We start from the raw sequence: 21,032 nt of genomic DNA, 5'->3' as shown, positions 1-21,032 counted from the left end.
TATCAGCAACACTTATGTTGGGAGCGGAAAAGCTTGCCTAGCACCTTGTCTTGGCAGAAGACAAACCTCAGAGATAATTTTACAATGTTTTCCCCGCACTCTTTAGAACTGAATAAACTGATGGGAGGAGCAAAGGGAGAAGAAATCATATGTGCATGCTAGAAAACACCACAGGGGTGTTGACCTGGATCTCAGTAACCTGTGAAGAGATGCTTAACAAACAATAGAGCAATTTCATGCAGCTTCACAGAGAAGGAAAACAGCAGCATGTACCACATGTTGATTTAAAAGACAAGTGACAAGAGCACAGTGGCTTTGACTAACACATAAAACTGGGACATTTCAGGCTTTGAGTTCCTTCATCAAAACTGACCCCTTTCCCCAAATGCATGAGCTGGTCCAACTAAAAAAAAAAAAAAAAGTATCAATGTTACATTCGTTATTTCACCATCCTTATCTCTTATCTCTCTCCCARATGTTTCCCAGAAAATCTAATGTAAACAAAATGCTGTTTTAAAATTAATTCCTGACCTCTTCACCAGTTTAAGCTAACTGGGAACCGGTTTTGAAGCACACTTTGTTAAGCAGAGTCTTGAGGATGTGGAAGGCTTCAGTGCATTCTGTGGGACCACCCTTCTTCTCAAAATTAAAACCATGCCTTTAGACTTTCCARCCCCCTCGCAGGGCTTCCCTTTCTGAACAAAGCAAGGAACACCTAATTTTTGCCTCTCAGCCTGACAGCACACACCAGAAAAAGGATCACGACTGTTCAGAAGGAAATACTCAACTTAAGCCTTCCCACGACTCTGCCCTAAGAGCTATAGCTGGCACACACAGCTCTAATTCTGCTCAGGAAACCAGGAATTTCATAAAAACACTGCCAGAGAGCTGAACTGTGCTTGTCAAAATGTACTATGTATGATGGGAAATGAAGTTACCCTAAAACAAGTCCTTCAGCTTGTCTTTCTCAAGCACCACTGTGGGAGAACAGTACACGAACATGTCAGAACAATTCCTCCGTAACTGCAACCTACTTTCAGCCGCTTCAATTGCTGCCAAACCCAGCGTCTCTGCCTTCTACAGGAACGCATTTCTCGGTTTTGGTTGATTTTTTTTTTTCCTCAAAACAACTGCGTGGTTTTGTACCAAAGCTAGAGCCAGCTGTCAAGAGTTTCAGATCCATGCAGGCTGACACGCTGTGGAGCAACTGCACAAATAAAAGGAATCTTTGCATTGTTCATGCCCAAAACAACGACCAGGTCTGGTCTTGCATAACTCTACCAAGAGAAAGAAGTAACTGCAGTTGTTCTGCAAGACATTCTATGCTTGAGACACCGAAGAAAGAAATAATTACCGAACTGCCCTACTGACAAGGCAGAAGCACAAAGCAGGTGCTCCTAACTCGCAGCTGCACCAGCTACAGGAAAACCAGGAGGTTTATGTGGAACACATAAAAAGAAGAGCAAAGAAGAACAGGTCTGGAAACCGATTTAYTACGGGAGGTCACAACACAACGACTCACCTAGAGATTTAGCTTTCAGGCAAAAAACACCTCCGGGAAATCCCCCCCTTTCCCAATACGTCGCTCCTCAAGCACARCAGACCCCCAAAATGCAAGTCCTTTCCTGACACACAGCTGCTGGGCACGAGCGAGGCTGAGCAGAAATAGCCTGAAGGGGCAGGGTCCCGCTGCCGGGGTCAGCAGCAGCCCCCGGGGGTGCAGGGCCCCCCCAACGCCGGGCACGGCGGGCTCTGGGCCGGAGCCCCCACGGCCGCCGCTGCTGCATCATCCCCGCCGGGCCCGGCCGCCCTCCCTCCGCGCAGCCCCGCGGCCGCCCCGCCGCCCCGGCCCGCGGCCCTCGCTCACCTGCGGGATGCCCGGGGCGGTGCCGCCCCCGCCCCAGGCCGGGCTGCCGGGAAGGGCCGCGGGCCCCGAGCGGCGCGGGGAGGCGGCGGAGGAGCGGCGGGTGCCGCGCAGGCCGGGGGAGGAGCGGGGCCGGGCCCGGCGGGGCGGGGCGGGGCGGGGAGGGACCGAGAGGAGGAGGTGGTGGCGGCGGTGACCCCGCGGGGACCCGGGGTCGGTCCCGAGGGTTCCAAGCAGGGCACCCGCGTTACCGAGCGGTCGGGGCTCAGCCCCGCGGCGGCTGCAGGAGGAGCGAACCCCGGCTTCTTCGGCTTCTTCGGCCGGCAACCCAACAGCGCGGCTCGGTGCCTCGGTCAGCGGGGAGCAGCCGGGCTGGAGGAGCCACGTCCCGCTGCAGGGCCGAGCTCTAAACCCGGCTGTGGGACCAACGCTCCCCACGGCGCCTTCTGTCCCCGGCGCCCCTGACAGGCACCGGCCACCGGCAGAAGCTTCCCTGCCGGGATTGCGAGAAATGGAACGAGCCTCGTGACTTACAGTGGGTCTTGTCAGAAAAGACAGTGCGTGGCTCGGGGGGCACGGAGGGCTCCCAGGCCCGTCTGGGAGGGCACGGGGCGCTGCCAGCCCCGCTCGCCGGGACCGCGGCTCCTGCCCGGCCAAGGTGCGGGCACAGAGCGGCACCGCCCGGCTTCGKCGCGGGGTTGTGGCGTCATCGCCGCGCGCCGCGCCAGCGGGACGGGAAGCGGCGGTGTGGCGGCCGTGCCGCGGAGCAGCAGCCGCAGCTATGCCGGGCCAGAAGTCCTTCCGCCGGCGCAGGGAGGACGAGGACGAGGAGGAGGAGGACGAGCAGCTCGCCGAGGAGGTCAGGTGGGTCGGGAGCCCGGTCCCGCAGCGGTCGGGGATGAGGACGGGACGGGATCCCGGGTCTGCTTTAGTCCAGCAGTGCGGTGTCCGCGCGTCACCACATCGKGTCATGTCGTCATATCGTCACATACAGCTGTGCTGCTGGCGGTGGCGTCACATCGTGTTGTCGTGTTAAACCTCTGTGTTATTGTGTGATTGCATCACAACATGCGTCATGGCCTTACAGGATCCCAGAAGTTATGGCTTTCTCTGTTGAGAGAGAAACACGTGAGATTTCAGTTCACCGTCATCTTCCTTCAGAGTCACTCATGCGTGGATGTATTTTGGCTCTTTCTTCCCAAACTGGTGGCTTCTTAAAGCCTTTTAATGTTTGAGTGCTTCCTTCCTCAGGTGAGGGAAGGCATCAGGAAGGARCAGGGTGTCCAGCAGGTGTCTTGTTTTTGGTTTTTTTTTTCGATTGCTCAGATGTATGGTATTGCTTAAATAATTGCTTAAAATACTTGAAACCTGAGAAGTGGACACTGATGTGCAGAAGTTTAAGGCAAAGTCGGATAGAAAATTCTGTGTTAACTGCAGAAAATAAAATGTATGAATTAAAACCAAAGCATCAAGTACTAAGTCAAATGTATTWTTTTCTTTAGGTTAAAACTTGAGGAAGCCAAAGAAGTTCAGAGCCTCAGAAAGCGGCCCAATGGGGTGAGGTAAGGGATGTGGCACCAGGGAGGGGAAGCTGTGTTTTGTCCAGGGGTGTGATGTGGCAGTCAGTTTCTCTCTTGTCATCTGCTTCCTTCCAGTACAAACTGTTATGTCAGATACTGCCAAAATTATGTYCTWARTAGAGGAGTTTCTTTGTTAAAGCCTGAGGATGGAAAAGACAGGGAGAYTTAGAGAAGGATAAAGCAATGGAGTATTGTTGGTACTACGTTTCCTTCTGCTGAATTTTATCTTCTGTCTTTGTCTGCCTGGCCAGTGCTGTAGCTYTGCTGGTGGGAGAGAAGCTGCAGGAAGAAGCAACACTTGTGGTAAGTGCTGGACAGTTCCATCACCTCTGTGCTGAGATGTGACTCTGTGAGAACACTGACTGTGTGAGTCTGGCCTGGGGCAGGACTTGTGTCAAAGCTCAATTCCTAAACATTTCCTGTGATTTTGTCCAGATTTTGAAGACTATCATTAAACAAGAGGGAAGCTTCAGGGTTTCTTGCTGTTTCTTGTTTTGCAGGATGACCCATTTAAGATAAAATCTGGGGGAATGGTGGACATGAAGAAGCTGAAAGAAAGAGGCAAGGACAGGTGGGTGCATGTCAGCTCTGAAAGTCTCTCCCTGAACTAGTATTAAATGGCAGCTGGTAATTAACCACAAGTTGTGTCACATTGAACAGTTTCATGTAGTGTAGTTTCGTCAGTTACTTTTGCTTTAACTTGTTACTTTTAATTTAACTTGTTAAATTACTTTTAAAAAACCCACCACACACATCTCCCCCCAGAAAATCAAACAGCCAACAAAAAGAAACAACACCAAAACCTTTAAATATTGTGGTTTCCTCTTAGGATTAATGAAGAAGAAGATCTGAACTTGGGAACTTCCTTCTCAGCAGAAACCAACAGGCGGGATGAAGATGCTGACATGTGAGTWGTGCTGTGTTGTGTCTCTGATGTTGAATCAGGCTGGGTGGCCACTCACCATTTATTTTTTTCTGTCTTGGGATCTGAGTGGTCCCAKAACATTTTCCCAGTTCTCACTGAAAGTTTCCCTTGCCCTTTCACTTACTGCCTGCGGGAATTAAGAAGGCTTTTTCATGAACAGAGCTGGGAGGTGCCAACCAGCCATCTTGGCACTAAATCCCAAGAAGCCTTCCCTGCTGGCTGTGAAAGAGCTTGAGGAGGAGCTGATTGTTCCTTGGATAATCGATTCTTGCTATTCATGTTATCTCAGTTGTTTTGGAGACGTTATTCTTTCCTCTCCCAGCTCTCAGTACAGGGATGCGTTGTGTTCAGTAGTGCTGGGACAAGAACAGGAATAGAATTAAATGCCTTGTCCCTTGTGTGCTGCTGTTTAGGATGAAGTACATTGAGACTGAGCTGAAGAAGAGAAAAGGAATTGTGGAGAATGAGGAGCAGAAGGTGAAACTTAAGAATGCCGAGGATTCTCTCTATGAGCTGCCAGAGAACATCCGTGTCTCCTCTGCCAAGAAGACTGAGGAGATGTTGTCCAACCAGATGCTGAGCGGCATTCCTGAAGTTGACCTGGGAATMGAGTATGTGTTTSACAGATCTGTGGGAGATGGCCAGGATTGCCAGGATCAGCAGCTGTGGGTCGGCAGAGCAGCACTGTGCCTGGAATACACAGCCCCAGTTTGGGATGGCATGGGSTTGAGCCTTGTTCTGGATTGGTGTGCTAACTTGCACAGCACATCCTACACAGCCCCAGGGCTTGGTGCAGCTCCATCCTGTGGGAAGAGGCTTTTAACTTCTGTGACCTGACCCCAGCAGCTTTCTGTGGGACCCCTTTGTACCCTGCACTGAAAGGATACATCAAGATGGGAGTTTTGTCTTTGAAACAGTGTCTGTTTCTATAGCACTGCCTCCTCTCTCACATACCACAATGCTATTACTATCCCCCAAATCCACCCACTAGCACTTCTATGCCTGCTGCCCTTTCTAACCATGACTGAGTATTTTTTCTTYTGTTTGTCTTCTAGTGCAAAAATAAAGAACATCATCTCAACTGAAGAGGCCAAAGCCAAGCTGCTGGCAGAGCAGCAGAACAAAAAGAAAGACAGTGAAACTTCCTTTGTTCCCACCAACATGGCTGTTAATTATGTCCAGCACAATAGATGTAAGTCTTGAGCGGTTGTCCTGACCCAGAGAGGTCAGAGACAGAGAAACTGGGACAGAGTAATTARTCCATGTATCAGCATGTCTGATTGCTTTTCCTGGGATGCTCATACAGACTCCATCTGGCCTGGTCTTTTTCTTCTGCCCATCAGCAAGGAGAGGGATACACTTCTCATGGCTGGGCTTTCTGAACTCCCAGCTCACATTGCCTCATACATTTCAAGATGTTTTCTATAAAATGTGCCTTGAACATGTACTAGAAATGATAATGTATGATGGAGAAGCTACAGTCTGCGAGCTGCCAGAGCACACTGGTGGCCAAGCTAGCACAGACTTTACTGGACAGGAGACAGGAATTAATTTCTGTGTGATYCTTTGATGCTGCAGACATCTAAAGGGAAGGCAGCCTTCTGCTACRTCCTTCCAGTCCTACAGGGGCAGTGGGAGTCAGGCTGGTGGGGTCTGAAGGAAGCGAAGAATGGGCCACTTCTTATGAAATAATACCACTGAAATTTGCTGTATCTTGTCTCTACTGATTATCCATAGAAACCAATTCCAAGAATGGTTGTTCTGAGTTTTTGTTGTTCTACTAAAGGTCATTTCTAACAAATGCCACAGAAATTTGAAATCTGGATAAGAGTGCTCCAGATAAATTCTTTACCTAATGTCTTCCTTCTTGCAGTTTATCATGAGGAGCTGAAYGCACCAGTGCGAAGGAACAAAGAGGAGCCAAAGCCCCGTCCACTGAGAGTGGGGGACACGGAGAGACCAGAACCTGAGCGTAAGTTCCAAATCCAAATGGTTGTCGGGAGGGATACTGAAATTCTGCTGAGATCTTGCACAGAGGAACAATCTGGCTCTGTTTACCTCCTCTTTGGGTGCCCCGAGCTAGTGGGAATGGAGCAATCCAAGTCCAAGAGAKCTGGCTGTTGCACTCCTAGATCACACCTGAAACCCTATGGATGGAGGATGTCTGTAGAGATGCTCAGGGGTGGAGTGGTGAAGGTCACAACWGAAGTGTGTTGCCAAAGCTGTCTGGCAAGGGTTTGGTGGAAGCTGGAATAGCAAAGGATCCAAGGCTGGGGAGCATTTACCACCTTAGAGCAGTAATCTCACGTAGTGAGGGGCTGTGTAAGGGAGGTGGCAGAGTTCAGGAAGTATCTCCTGTGAAAGGACAGAGATATAAAATTTCCTTCTCTTCTTTTGAAGGGTCTCCTCCAAATCGCAAACGTCCYCTCAATGAAAAAGCCACAGATGATTATCACTATGAGAAGTTCAAGAAGATGAACAGGCGATACTGAAGAATATTGTCCAAAGCCTTTGGAGTTGTTCCTATTTTCCACTAATAAAGGATTTTGCATCAGTGACCTGCGATGGATGTTGGAAAGACCTTCACATGCTGATGTTACCTAYGAAGCTTTTCCTGTGTGATCTTGTAGTGAATCAGTTTGCAGGTGATTGTGAACTTTTTGGTCGGTGAAACCTTGTATATAACTATGTTCTTATAAATGGACTTTTATAATGGAAAATGAGCTTTCATGGTTGGCATTTTTTAGTGAGAAGGCAAACTTTATAGATTTCTCTTTTCACCATCTTGAAGAAAAACCTAAAAAAAAAGAGATCCTTTAAAAGCAGCAGTGCTGTTTGCTTTGTAAATGAAAGCTCTTGGGAGCTTGACTTCTTGTCCACATGTCTTCCCCAGAAGTATTATGTGGGTACTTGTAGTGAGGATTTGTAACTTGAAAATAGTAAAAGTGGTTTTTTAAGTTATTATAACTTTTTTCTTCTGGATTTCATGCTGATGGTTTTTTCCTGGTTTGTGGGTTTTGGTGGCAATGATGGCCAGGTTGTCCCATTACTCAGAAATGGCAGCTCCAGGATGGGGAAGGACAGCCTCAGATTTTACATTTTCTCAGAAAAGGGGAAGAATCTCTGTGCCATGCTGTGGGCAAGTTTGCCCCTGATCTTATGCGCTGTGCAGGTCAGGGGAGGATCCCCTGAACAGCTGGCCCTAAGCTGAGACAGGGGAGATTTAGATCAGATATTAGAAACAAATTTTGCACTGCTTGGGTGGTTAGGCTTTGGAATGGCCACCCAGGCAGGCTGTAGAGTCACCATTGCTGGAGGTATTTAAAGAGGCGTCTGGATGTGGCACTGAGTGATAGAGGTTTTAGTGGTTTACGAGTTGCAGGGGCAGTGCTGGATGGACGGTTGGATATGATGATGTTAAAAGGTCTCTTCTAACCATGATGATTCTTTGATTCCTCCATTCTAACACGCGGAGACACGGCCACAGAGTGTAATTTTTAATAACTCCGCCGCGCGAGGCCGCCCGCCGCTGCTGACAGCGGCAGGAGCCCGCCCAAACATGGCGGCGGCCCCACAGCCCCTCAGCGCCCGCCCCGCCCCTTCCCGCCCAAACATGGCGGCGGCCCCGCCTCTCCCTCACCCGCCATGGCGGCGGCGGAAACGGCGCTGAGGGGCGGAAGCGGCGGCGCGGCGGCGGGGCCGGGCCGGCAATGAAGCTGCGGCGGGGCGCGCTGCGGGCGGTCCTGGCCCTGGCGCTGCTGCCGCTCCTCACGCCGGCCGGCGCCGTGGAGCCCATCAGCCTGGGACTCGCCATCGCGGGCGCCGCCGCCTCGGCCCTCACCGGTTTCATCTCCTACCCGCGGCTCTACTGCTACTTCAGGGAGTGCTGCCTGCACCGGCACGACCAGCGCGCCGCCGCCGGTGCGGGGCCGGGATGGGCTGAGGGGAGGTGGCGGGAGGTCGCCGGGGGAGCGGCGGTGCCGGGAGCCGGGCAGAGCCCGCGGGGCCTCGCCTGGGCCGCCGCTGCAGCCGGGCCGGCCCTTTGCCCCCTGCCCGGGCGGGGTGATCCGCTCCCGCCGCTGACAGTGTGATCTCTCCATGCAGCTCTGCAGCAGAATTTGGACAAGAAGCTGTTCGGGCAGCACTTGGTGAGCAAGGTGGTTGTAAAAGCCGTGAGGGGMTTCTTGAACAACACCAACGCCAAAAAGCCTCTCGCGCTTTCGTTGCACGGGTGGACTGGAACWGGCAAAAACTTTGTCAGTAAGATCGTCGCCGAAAGCATTTATAAAAGAGGTCTGCAGAGTAAATATGTYCATCAGTTCGTGGCAACTTTACATTTTCCTCATGCTCACAGCATCAATCTSTACAAGGTAAGAATGAAYTCTGCTGCAATGAGTTACAAATGTCATGGTTTGATCAGTACTACAGACCTAGATGTTATTTTATGCAGTAACATGTATTCCAAGGCAGCTTTGAAATCTCTACAGAACTGTCTAAATACTAACATYCATCAGGACTRGTTTTCCYATGAGTGTAAACTTTTTTGTATGTRTCTTGAGTCTTTYGGCTTRTGGTTTAATTTTCATTCTGTGCTTTGCTTACAGATGAGACTGACTTAAAGATAAACATGATTCCTTGTTAGGTGTTATGTTGGTGGGTACTGCAAAAAAGCAAATAGTTTATGACTCTGGGAAACAACCCGATCACTCCCAGCTTTGTGAGGCACCACGGCAAGCTGGCATTGGCTCTCTGAGGCATCAYTGTCAGTTCTGCTGCASGCTGAGCAGGTTATTTAGTTTTCTRTGGATCCATTWCCCAGCTGTAAAGCAAAATCACAAAATACTCTGCTGTCAGAAAGGTACAGATAATTGTATTTGGACTTGTGTCAGTTCTGTAAGCAGGGAGATATGGTGGAGCAGTAGCTCAGGTGTGTTTTTTATAGTTTTTTTTTTTTTTTTGTTTTAACTTTGTTCACAGCAGAGCTTGAATGAATACTCCTGTCTTGTAGTACTGCATGTTGATATTCAGTTTGTATGTGTTACAAATGGGAGCAGGATGGTCTACAAAGCTGATTTCTAAATGGAGGAAATACATATTTCCTCTTTTGTAACTTATTTCCCCCCTTCTTTTAACTGAGCTGTTTTGCAATAAAATGTTGCTTTTCAGTATTTGTTTTGTGGTGAGTACACTTGGGTAATTTGCTGTCCAAGGCAGTAGGAGGAAGTATTGCTGCTTATCCCCAATACACCTGTAGTTCAGGGACTGACTAAAGACTAAATGAAAGAGTGATGAATCACTAAAAATAGTCAGCACAGTTATTTCTTATTCGTTTACCAGCAGATCAACACTTCCCCCTCCCCCAGTTAATGCATTGTTAATCTTGAATGTAGCATTTGAGAGAAAAATGCAATGCTTATGTGAGAGGATCTTTCAATGCAGTAAAGCTGTAGTCCTTCCAAAAAAATTTGTGTTGTAAGAAGGATTTGTAATTGTCTTCATTAACTTCTTACTGATTAAAACATAGGGCTGAGAATTGAATTTTGTTTCTACTTCTGCCAGTGACTGCAGGTGCAGTTTCTCACTGCYGCTGTCCAGATAGCAAATTTAGTATTGCTCATATTAAGGATGTTTAGACCAAAGTGCTGCCAGAAGTCATCATCAGCTTTGTGTGGCTGTTCCTTGGTAGGACCCATTTTTTGTCCTACTGTGCACTTTCATTTTTGCTTTTTATAGTAATATCCAGGAGAATTCCTTCTTGTCCTATCCTGTCTCTTGGTGTGTCAAAATTTTTCAGAACCAGCASAATATTTTGTGGAGGTTTCATTCACAGCTTTTAACTGTGTTTTAGTCAAGAAACCAAAGGTATTAAAATTACACCATTGAAATGACTCTTTGTGGACAAGATTCAATAAAGAGAAAGTGCTATTTTCTGTCTTTTCAACACAAACTCTTTCAGCWTCTTTCATTTTTGTGGCCCTCAGGACCAGCTGCAGTCATGGATTCGGGGAAATGTGAGCATCTGTCCCCGGTCACTCTTTATATTTGATGAAATGGATAAAATGCATGCAGGACTTATTGACTCAATCAAGCCCTTTCTGGACTACTATGAGCTGCTGGATGGGGTGTCCTACAGACAAGCCATCTTCATCTTCCTCAGGTAAACAGTGGCTTCTCAGGCGTGCTGTTCTGGACACTTCATKCTTTTACTTCATAACTTCAACCCCCAGCTACAATCTCTGTTTTCTCTTACCCTAGCAATGCAGGAGCTGAAAAGATAACAGAGGTGGCACTAGATTTTTGGAGAAATGGGAGGACAAGAGAAGATATCCAGCTCACAGATATCCAAAATGCACTGTCTGTGTCTGTCTTCAACAATAAAAATAGTGAGTAAATTTTAAATTGCTTTTGAGGTAGTACAAGTTACACAGAAGGGATGGGCTGCATTTAGCTGCATTATTACATGCCATGTTTTTTGGTTTTTTTTAATGTGGCTCCCAGTTTTTGGCTTGTGAGAAGGAAAAATGGAGTTTTGGGGCCAGCAGTTGGCTCCCAAGATGAGTGAAGGTTAAGGAGCTCTGCACACCTTGGCCASCAGCCTGTTTGCTGCCTGTTGGACTGCATGTATTGGGGGAAGTGCTTCCTAGGTTTCCTCACACAGGACTTCTGGAGAAAAGGGGTTTCAACCTAATWATGCTCTAAATTTAGCGTTGGAAGCGAACTCACTGTACTTCTTAAAAAGTTTAGATGTAAGCTCCAAAAAAATTRATAAGAAAACTGGTCTGGAAGAGCTGATAAGGGATGGAAAATCTGTCCCTCTCTGGGTGAGAGAGGGGAAGGTATGAGACTAGCACCTGGAGAGCAAGGCTCAAACACAATCCAAATCATTCATTTAGCCTAAAGGATACATTTATGTGTCTGTCCMAAACTGTATGCACAGTGACATGAAAAGGGGCTTGTATTGACTTGGCATTATTGTGCCCTAAAATCCCCAGTGAATTCTGCCTCTTGCTCCCATTGAACAAGTGGCAGTGTTTAAGTAGAGAAGTACTAACAAACCTCTTCTCTTTCCCTTTTCAGGTGGATTTTGGCACAGCACCTTGATTGATAGAAACCTCATTGACTACTTTATTCCTTTCCTGCCTCTGGAATACAAACATGTGAAAATGTGTGTCAGGGTTGAGATTGAGTYGCGTGGCTACACTGTGGATGAAGACATTGTGAGCAGGATAGCTGATGAAATGACCTACTTCCCCAGAGAGGAGAGAATTTACTCAGATAAAGGATGTAAAACTGTGGATGCCAAGCTGGATTATTATTATGACTTCTAATGCTTTATTGCCACGACCTGCAAAGAAGCAAGTTTAATTTAATCACAAAGTGGGGGACCTGAGACATTTCATTTTTAAGTACTTTTTAAAGAAAGGAACACTATTTTGTAACTGGTGTGTAAATAAGCAGCAGTGCCTCTGCGTTTTTATTTTGTCATCAGTCATGGCTCCCAAGTGCTTCAGTTTTGTGCTGTGAAGGTAAGAATGAACTGCTTTGGGAATTCCTGTATCTGGCAGGGCTGAAGACTCCTTGAATCATGTGTTGATCAYTGGAACCCTTTGGCAGACTCTTGACAGGTATAGAAGGACTGAGACTGTGACCTAATTTTAATTTGATTTTGCTCTGATGTGGATGATCTCTAGACAATATTGAGAATTTTAATAACAGTTCCTGTGTCTYTGAAAGCCTTCATTGGTCCTGTGTGGGAATGTGCATGAAAAATAGAATATGTGTCTTTTTGCCTTCAACAGCTTGGGCCCAGTAAAGATAAGGGGGGATTCTGGAATTTAAAAATCTGGGCTCTTCTATCCAACATCGTTCCATTTCTCAAAACAGAGGTATAATTTGGTCTCCTGTGTGTCAAACCAAGAATATGCAAGTCTTTGTTGTGACAAGCATTCAGAGAGCAGACTTAATATTACAAGGAAGTGAGTTAAAATCCTTAAATGCCACAATGGTGTAGTTAGTTCCTATTTCTGGTTAGTTTTTTATATATAAAGTTGCCCACAGCACACTYTCCCAGGAATGATCTCAGGAGAGAGAGCTGTGCTCTGGGAGTRGTGAGTCAGCTTCATGGAAAGGATRCAACGTCATGGGARATGYGTACAGATTAAATTTTATACCATGGAAATGGAAAAGAGATTTCTTCACTTACCTGTTGAATTCAGGGGCCAGCTTGTAGGGGGTTTCCCTTTTTCATCTTCTCACCATACTGTGTGCCTTTGAGGCAGGGATGGAGGCAGATCTAAAGGCATTCAGAAAAACTCAAAAAGGGTGTCCACTAAAGTTAGTGCGAAGGGCGTCAGACTTGTTTCTGAAWGTGAGCACTGCAGAGGCTTTTTTCATGCCAGTTGCTGTTCAAAATAAACTTTTCTCATCAGAAATGTATTTCTTAGCTACCTGCTGGTATTCTTTGCATTCAGTGATTTGATATGAATTTTGCACAAATTTATTCCATATTGAGGAAACAGCACACTGCATTCCTGGCTGTTCAAACTGTGCTTTAGTACAGGTATCTCCCTTCTGGAGTTCAAAGGGCATAGATAGGAGGTGTCAGTCTTTGCTGGTGAAAGAGAAACAGATCAAGCTTGGAAACTGCACTTCTGGACCGTTGATACTAATTACAGTCGTGTGGTTTTTGTAGGGGCAGACTTCCTAGATGTATGTGAGCTCAGTAAGGATGAACTTGTCTCTAKAGACCAATTAAAACCCTGCTGCTCATCTCCTCCCACTGTGGTACCACTGCCAGAACACTACAGGCTCTGTTTGAAGCCACCCACATCTTCAGTGGCAGCATCTTGAAGTTTTCTCTGCAAGAGGGGARAAAAAGGGCCAATGCAGCTCCAAGTGTCCACTTGCTCTGAAAGTGTCTGATATGCAAATTATCAGTCCTGGTATTGGACAGCAAATGAGTGCTTTGAACTCARGGACTTATGTTTCTTTGACTTCCTGATTACAGCAAATAACTGGCTAATGGAAAAAAGCAGATGCAATAAACATCTACTACTGTCTGGTACCTTCTCCAGAGAAACAGTACAATCAAGCAGTCTTGTGGCTCTTCYAGAACTATCTTAGTTCTACTTTGTGTGCCACTGAAGTATGAACATAAGCATCCTGACATACATGGGTAGCCAGTATTTCATTGTATCACGGCCCTGAATGGCCTTGGGTAGATGGGAGCTACCCCTGGAGAGTAGGAATGATGTGGAAAGGGTGGAGATTGCATCTATTTAAACTCTCTTCTGTTCTACRGACCTGGCCAGGAGCAGTTCATCTGGGTGAAAGACATACCTGAGCCTGAAATCCCTCYCAGATTTGATCCTTCTGATCATATTGTTATTCCTCCCTTGTATGGTTTCAGAATTAAGCTCCTCACTCTTTCTTGCTGTAACTAGGTAACTGTGGCCATTGTTCTATTTAAAAGGCCATTTGAGACTGGATCAGATAACTTAAAGCAAAATGTCACGGGGGGGAAACGTCTGATGCCCATGGCCAGGTGAGAGGAGCATGTGCAGGCCCGAGAGTGAATTCTGTTTTTGCCAGAGTCCAGTACAAGCAGCTGCTGCTTCAGTTCAACCTGCAGGGATTGGTCTGAGATCTCACACTGTGCTCATAAAATCAGAGACCATGGTTTAAAGACACTGAAAGAGAAAGTGCTGCTCTCCTGGCAGCCAGARGCAGCCTGGTGTGCCCAGGGTGGAGGGAGAAGCAGCTGAGCTGTCCCATGAGTGGTGAAGTCCAGTTGAACAGCAGAGCCTGTGCTTCCCAGGCAGCTCCCAGACCTTTCCTGGTACATCTTTAGAGCACAGCACAGGGCTCACAACTGACCCTTCAGTGAGGTGGGAGCTGCTGCCAACAGCTGCCCCACATTTACAAAGGAAGTGTGACAGAAATGTGCAGTGCAGCTGGTTGCAAACTGCATAAAGTGGTACTTTCCCGTAGCTGAAAATAATTAACCAACAGAGAAAAAGTAACTTAGGATTTATTCCAACTGAAATACAGTAATATTAGTGTTTTGAAATGGCACAAGTATTTTCTTTTTGGAGTAAGTGAAACTGGATGCAGCATATACAACTATGAATAAGTCTGTTAGTAGGCAAAACATCACACTGAAAAGTGACAGTCCAATGTCCCAAGGTTAATGGCTTGCTAGCATTTGGCTCTGGAGATTGCATCAGTGTGAACAGTTTGCCAACATTTGACAAACTCYGGTGGTGCTGTAAAAGGTAATCAACACTTTTAATTTAGAGCTTAACATGAACGCTAAACTCTCTGTTGTAATTTGAATTAACATAATTGTAATGAGACCTATAATTTACCATCACTCTAAAGGAAGTTTAAGAACAATTAAGGGAATAGAGGATGCAGCACAAAAATAGCCCCATCCCTCATACCAATTTAAAACCACAGTACAATCAACCAAGTGAAAGGCACTTCTATCTTGCATTGCAATATTCAATCCACAGGTGATGGAAGACTAAGAGTTAAAAGCTTGCAACATCRTTTAAACCCCAGCCTCCCCACTGGGTGAAGGTTAAATCGATCTTTCCCAGCTTCTTAACTCATCACTCACCCTTTCACACAGGCGTTCTTTGACATGAAAAACTACTATAAAATATACTCAACTAGTGAGGTATAGGATTGTTGCTGTTGCGTACACTGTTAAAAATAACTTTGATCAAAGTGTCTTCCAAGCAAGGTGAGAGCATTGTCCATCCCTTTACCATTGGCAGCAGCAGCAAGGGACTATTAAAGACCTTACAGACTTCAGGCCCAGGAGCCCACACACAGATTAACCTGACCAACTGCAACAGTCAAATCCTCATGAGAGATTTTTCTGATTAAGTACAGAACACTGGCCTCGTGTGTTGTAACAGATGCCTCAAATGGGTCCCTCAGCTTAGGAAGACCTGGAGTCACAAATGTACTTAGCCCCTTTAAAGAATATAAAGTTTAACAATTTCTTTTTCTGCAAAGAAACATGGGGCAAGGTGTTACTTCCCCTTCCCCTGCCTTCTCTCTATTATTTAGAAACAGATTTCCTGGAGCTCATAATGACTTTCYRTATTRCCGTACCAGGAGATATRGGATGATGYCCCAGCTCAGACATTAACTGCATTMATGCCCTTCTGTCCATGAAATGCTTGTTTGTAGATGCCACAATAGTATTAATCTGCTGAAAGGACACGAAGACTTCCACCATGTCATCTTCTTACTGCAGTGCACCAAGGAGTTCACCCTTGCAGATATGATCACAGTCAGAATACACACACACCTGCATTTCACTATAAGCATGCAAGGGAGTATGACTACCTGGAAGAATTCCTCTGTTTTCCTTTGCTCCAGTCTATTTTATGCGGAAAGAGGAATTAAATACCTAATAATCCCAGCACTTGGGAGAAGAAAAAGCAGGAGAGAGGCTGTATCCAGYGCTGTGTCACACTAGAAATTCTCTATAGATTAAAACAAAACTAAARAGGGCAACATTTGGATACCAGCCAGTTCAGAGATGAACAGTGCTTCAAAGCCAGGCTGGATGGGACTATGAGTGACCTGATTCAGTGGAAAGTGTCCCTGCCCATAGCAGAGGGTGGCACWAGATGATCTTTAAGTTCTCAATTCTATGTTAAGTTAAAAAAAACAAACTAAAAACAAACACAAAAAGCTACCAAGCCCACAGAGCTCACTCTGGTATTTTCACCATTCTCCCTGCAACAGTAAAAAAGCATAAGTGCAAATACACAGATTTCCAAAAGCTCTGAAAGTGCTCTGGAGACTCAAAGGGGAAATCAAACCCTGGCTTTCGTATCTCTCATCACAAGGTCTTCGTGAATATCCARCTTGGCCTGTACAGTCTTGCAGCCTTTATCAGAGTAGATCTTCTGCTCCTTGGGGAAGTAAGTCATCTCATCAGCCACTGCCTGAACAATGTCCTCATCCACGACATAGCCACGGGCTGTCATTTCAGCCCTGACACACATCTTCACATGCCTGTGCTCCAGGGGCAGGAAAGGGACAAAGTAGTCAATGAGGTTCCTGTCGATGATGCTGCTGTGCCACAGCCCACCTGGATAAATTGGGGGGAAAAAAATCACAGGATGGAGTTTCTCTGAACTTGATCCTGCCTGTTACAGGATTTACAGGCCAGGCTGAATTCACAAAGCAGTTTGTCTCAGCCACTGAGAAATACGTTTCCCATTTTTGGGGCAACATRACTTACTATTCTTGTTGTTGAAGACTCCTACAGACAGCAAGGGTTCCAGATCTTTCAGCTGAATATCTTCCCTRCGCTTTCCACTTGTCCAGAAGTCAAGAGCTGCTTTGTTAATTAAATCACCACCGGCATTGCTGATCATAAAAGAAAAATGTACAGTGGTGAAATACACACACAACCAAACCAGTATTTCTTTTGCAGCCACTTACACATATTACTAATCTCCTTGATATCAAACAAATCATCAAAAAGAATCCTGTAAGCCAAAATTTAGGGAAATCTCCAGTTCTTTAAGTAGCCATCAATGTGTGGTGGGTTGCCCCCAGCCAGCAGCCAAGCACCTACAGAGCCACTTGCTTACTCTCTCCTGCCTCAGTGGGACAGAAGGASAAAATAGGAAGAACAAAAGTATGAAGGCTTGTGGGTTAAGATTAAGGTAGYTTAATAGGTAATTAAAAGAGGAGAAAACCAAGGAGGACTAAAGAAATAACTCACCACCCCACAGTCAGACCATTGCCCAGGCAAATGCTGAAAACCCATCACCTTAAAGCTGAAAACCACTTTTTTCTTCTATCATGATGTTTTCATTTCTGWGCATGACACGAGACAATACTGAATGGGCAGTTTGGGTCACCTGTCCCAGCTGTGTCCCCTCCCATCCTCCTGCCCACGCCAGCCGACTGAGGGAAAAACCTTGAGGCTTTGCAAGCACCATCCAGAAACAACCAAAACATTGGTGTGTTATCAACACTCTCAGAGCCACAAATCCAAACCAGCTGCTCTGAACAGTTTAACTCCATGCCAGGCAGAGCCAGTGCATGGTGCACTCATCCCAAAATGAGAACTCTCCTAYAACCTGTGCTCTGGGCCAGGTTCATGAGCTCAGCACGCTGCAGTGGCCCTGCACAGCATTAGACCTGCCTCACTATAGCCACAGGCATGAGCTCCCCTTTGCATAGAGAATCTTCACTCCAGAGCATTTCTTCTGCTTTTCTTTGAATGAGGTCCCCAAGAAACATCATTATCATCATAAATGAACACTCAGTATCTCAAAATGATAGAAATTGGTGCCACAGACCTGAGGAAGATGAAGATGGCTTTCCTGTAGGACACCCCATCAACCTCCTCATAATAGTCTAAGAAGGGCTTGATGGCATCAATGACACCKGGATGCATTTTGTCCATTTCATCAAAAATGAACACAGAGGAAGGACAGGCACTCACATTGCCCCGAATCCAGTTCTGCAGCTGCTCCTGGAAAAAGAGGTTGAAAACCACTGAAAAATGAAGTCTTTACTGGATGTACTGCAAGATTCTTCTATGTGACAGACTCTCAGCATCCCACACTCACAGGYTGATGATGGAAAGAGGAAAAAAACAAGCGAAGGGAATCACTCACCCAACACATGCAGACCAATGTCCAGCCACAATTAGTGCAACTACCACCCTGGAACCCAATGCCCCCCCACTTTTTCCTTCGTCAACCCCCGTTTTTAAGGTTGAGCATGACAGCATGTGGTATGGAATATCCTTCTGGCCAACGAGAGTCAGTTGTCTAGGCTCATCCAATCTCAGCCCATCCCAGCCAGCTTGATATGGGTGGGGAAAACCAGCAAGCTTGGAGGCGGTGCAAACACTGTTACATTACAACCAAAACAGTGGTGTGTTATCGACATTATCAACACTGTTTCAGCCATAAATGTAAAACACGGCCCTGCGGGGGCTATGGAGAAGGTTCCTTCCATTCCGGACAGCCAGGATATGCAGCTGGTACGTCAAAATCTCTTTGCAAGGAGCACAGGAATCAGCAGATGGCATCAGTGAGAGGGCAGCGCTAGGAAATGGAAACTAACTCACGTTTCACTTGTTTTTTTGGTGCTTTTTACTTTCTGCATAAACTTCCCTCTCCGTCTCTGCTAAGCATCAACTTTGGAATACCCAGCTGCACGCTTCCAGCTGTCAGGGATAGGAATCACAGAATATTCCGMGTTGGAAGGGATCCACAAGGATTATTGAGTTCAATTTTTAAATGAATGGCTCACACCCACTCGGGGATAGAACTCACAAGTTTAGCGTTACCGGCATCATGCTGTGACCAACAGAGCTCCTCCGAGGACAAGATCCTAGCAGGGGGTTTAGGGACTGAACTGGGGGCGACTGGGTCACTTCGTGCCCCTCCTCACCTTGTARAGCTTGACCTGGTCGTGGTGGGGGAAGTGCAGGGTGGCCAGGAAGAGATGCACGAACTTGCTGCGCAGGCCGGCGGGATGGACGTGTTCCGCCAGGATCTGGCTGAGGAAGTTCTTGCCGGTGCCGGCCCAGCCGTGCAGCGACAGCATCAGCGGCTTCTTGGGGCTGGGGTTGTTGCTGAAGCCCAGCACCGCCTTCAGCACCACGTCCTTAGCCAGGTGCTGCCCGAAGAGCCTGTCGTCCAGCTGCGCCTTGAGCGCTGCGGGGAGAGGGACAGCTCAGCACCGCCGGTCACCGCGCACGCCCCGGGGCGCGCTGCCCAGTGACCGGCCGAGCTCGGGGCAGCCCGGCCGCCCCCCGCCCCCGCCGTACCGCTGGCGTTGAGGCGCTGCCCGGCGCGGGGGCAGCACTCCACGTAGTTGCAGTAGAACCTGGGGTGGGACAGGTAGCCGGTGAGCGCCGAGGCCACGCCGATAGCCAGACCMACACTGAGCGGCTCCAGCGCCGCCAGCCCCGGCAGCAGCGCCCACAGCAGCGGCACCGACCGCGCCATGGCGGCCCCGCGCGCGCGCCCTGCGCCCATCGCGCCTGCGCGGCCGCGCGGCCCCGCTCCGTGAGGGGAAGCCGCCGCCGCCATCTTTGTGCCGGGCAGAGGTGAGGGCAGGGCGGCGATGGCGGAGCTCCCGAATCCCGGCGTGTGGGAGGACGGAAAGGATCGCAGCGCGTCATCCTGTTACCAAATCCGCCGGGTAAATTAAACCCTCCAATACCGGCTTTTCAGTGCCCGCCGGAAGATAACATTTCTTAGTGTTTGCGAGGAAGGCGTTATTCATTCTGGCCAGGCCAAACAAATTGCAGCCTCCACATAGACACAAAAWTTTTTCACTTATTTATACATTTTTAGCAAGCAAAGAGTTTATTGCTCATCGATTCTAAATTACATATTTTTCTTTCATTAATTAGTATTCTACCTTCTACTGGTTATTGATTCATCATTTCTTAYGCTAATTAGTCCATATTTTTAGTCTTTTTAGTATCTTGTTCCTCTAGTAAGGACTTTCCAATGCATATACTGTCTTTATCTTCTGKTTTCTGCAAAAYGTCCTTTTGGTCCATAATTTCTACATTCCAGATGTTCAACCTCAACAAAACGTATTTCTCTCCCAAGCTTTGTTCATTGAGGTGTATCAGAGTTAGTTTATCAAAATGTAAAGTTTCAGTAGTTTTCCCAAGCTGTGTTGGGAAGTGTTCTGTGCCTGTTGTCTCGTGTCCTTGGCACCACTGGGGAGAGCCTGATCCACCTTCTTGGTGCCCCTGCTTTAGTTATTTATACACATTGATGAGATCTATCAATTTGCCACCTTAATGATAAACCAGCACAGCCCATTTCTGCCAATATAAACCATGGAACCAGCACGAAAAATGCTCCAGTACTGCTCTGAGAAGCAGGTTACAGGACCGTTTGTGGGATAAGGAATAATAGGTTAAAACAGCCTCTGGTTTATAGAGCTGCTRAGGGTGGTAACCCTTGTCTTCCACAACCCCACCAAAGAAAGCTCTCACCATGTGGGAAGGAGCACCAGCTTGGCCCCRTATGCCCTTGCCATAACCTTACCTCTGTAGTTCAGAGTGTCATTCTTTTTGCAGCACTCCTGGAAGTGGCACTTGAGCCAGGTCTCGGAGGAGAGGAGACGCCAAGCCACGACAGCGCTTCCCACAACGATTGTAGTGCTGAGAGGGTCAAAAGCCGGCGTCAGAGTGGGCACAAGAAGAAAGATTACAGCAGCTTTCAGGAGCTTCATGATGGGAGCTGAGCGCCAGCCTGGATCATSAGGAAAAGAAACCAAAACAGAAACTGCAGAAAAACTTCCTGGAGTGTGGAGCCTGGGGTTGCTTAAGGGGCTGGAAGCCAAGACTGCTGTAAGATCGAGGTGTTAATGAGTTAACAGACTTATCACGCTGCTGCAGGAGAACTGAAAGTGTTGTGAACAGARCATTGCATAGGCAGAGTGAGAGTTTCACTAGAACAAACCCAGCTCTGATGGGAGGAAAACGGGAACCTCACTGCATCCTAACCAAGGTGCTAATTGGGCTGGTGATTAACGGAGAACACAGAGATGCTTGTTTTGGAATTAATTGCAAGTGGTTGTGCACACAACATCGCACAGCCYGAGGATTTCCGTAGCAGTGCCTGGGGCTTTGTGATTCATA

The 21,032-nt window shown here is 47.3% G+C and overlaps 4 protein-coding genes across 6 annotated transcripts in view; 2 read left to right on the top strand and 2 right to left on the bottom strand.

Moving 5' to 3' along the window:
- Positions 1 to 1,989, bottom strand: part of USP20 (ubiquitin specific peptidase 20) — a 19,387-nt gene extending 17,398 nt beyond the window's left edge. Inside the window, exon 1 of the mRNA XM_057380096.1 lies at positions 1,868 to 1,989. The gene's annotated coding sequence lies outside the window, so the exon portion shown is untranslated. The remainder of the gene's footprint in view (positions 1 to 1,867) is intronic.
- Positions 1,990 to 2,055: 66 nt separating this feature from the next.
- On the top strand, positions 2,056 to 7,336 carry CUNH9orf78 (chromosome unknown C9orf78 homolog). The gene is made up of 9 exons (XM_057380095.1): positions 2,056 to 2,728; positions 3,367 to 3,426; positions 3,696 to 3,747; positions 3,945 to 4,015; positions 4,274 to 4,351; positions 4,783 to 4,980; positions 5,425 to 5,561; positions 6,243 to 6,341; positions 6,770 to 7,336. The coding sequence occupies exons 1-9, from the start codon at positions 2,646 to 2,648 to the stop codon at positions 6,859 to 6,861; spliced, it is 870 nt and encodes a 289-aa protein (XP_057236078.1). The 5' UTR covers positions 2,056 to 2,645; the 3' UTR covers positions 6,862 to 7,336.
- A 673-nt stretch (positions 7,337 to 8,009) lies between these two features.
- On the top strand, positions 8,010 to 13,486 carry LOC130581779 (torsin-1A-like). Its single transcript, XM_057380070.1, has 5 exons — positions 8,010 to 8,290; positions 8,474 to 8,739; positions 10,351 to 10,526; positions 10,625 to 10,752; positions 11,447 to 13,486. The coding sequence occupies exons 1-5, from the start codon at positions 8,080 to 8,082 to the stop codon at positions 11,695 to 11,697; spliced, it is 1,032 nt and encodes a 343-aa protein (XP_057236053.1). The 5' UTR covers positions 8,010 to 8,079; the 3' UTR covers positions 11,698 to 13,486.
- A 2,007-nt stretch (positions 13,487 to 15,493) lies between these two features.
- On the bottom strand, positions 15,494 to 20,661 carry LOC130581778 (torsin-1B-like). Of its 3 annotated transcripts, XM_057380069.1 has the most exons (6): positions 20,565 to 20,661; positions 19,194 to 19,327; positions 18,815 to 19,080; positions 17,710 to 17,885; positions 16,638 to 16,765; positions 15,494 to 16,484 (listed from the first exon to the last, which is right to left on the bottom strand). In XM_057380069.1, exons 1-6 carry the CDS (start codon positions 20,621 to 20,623, stop codon positions 16,207 to 16,209), a joined length of 1,041 nt encoding a protein of 346 aa, XP_057236052.1. In that variant the 5' UTR covers positions 20,624 to 20,661; the 3' UTR covers positions 15,494 to 16,206. The 3 variants fall into 3 exon arrangements, with proteins under 3 accessions (XP_057236052.1, XP_057236050.1, XP_057236051.1); XM_057380067.1 differs by lacking the exon at positions 19,194 to 19,327 and having other exon boundaries at positions 20,437 to 20,659; XM_057380068.1 differs by lacking the exon at positions 20,565 to 20,661 and having other exon boundaries at positions 19,194 to 19,399.
- Positions 20,662 to 21,032: the final 371 nt, after the last annotated feature.

This window comes from Malurus melanocephalus, unplaced genomic scaffold (genome assembly GCF_030028575.1).
Source record: "Malurus melanocephalus ecotype Western Australia unplaced genomic scaffold, MMel_1.1 scaffold_435, whole genome shotgun sequence".
Taxonomy (NCBI): Eukaryota; Metazoa; Chordata; class Aves; order Passeriformes; family Maluridae; genus Malurus; species Malurus melanocephalus.
The sequence above is the reverse complement of the archived record's forward strand: the minus strand, read 5'-3'. Positions and strand labels throughout refer to the sequence as shown.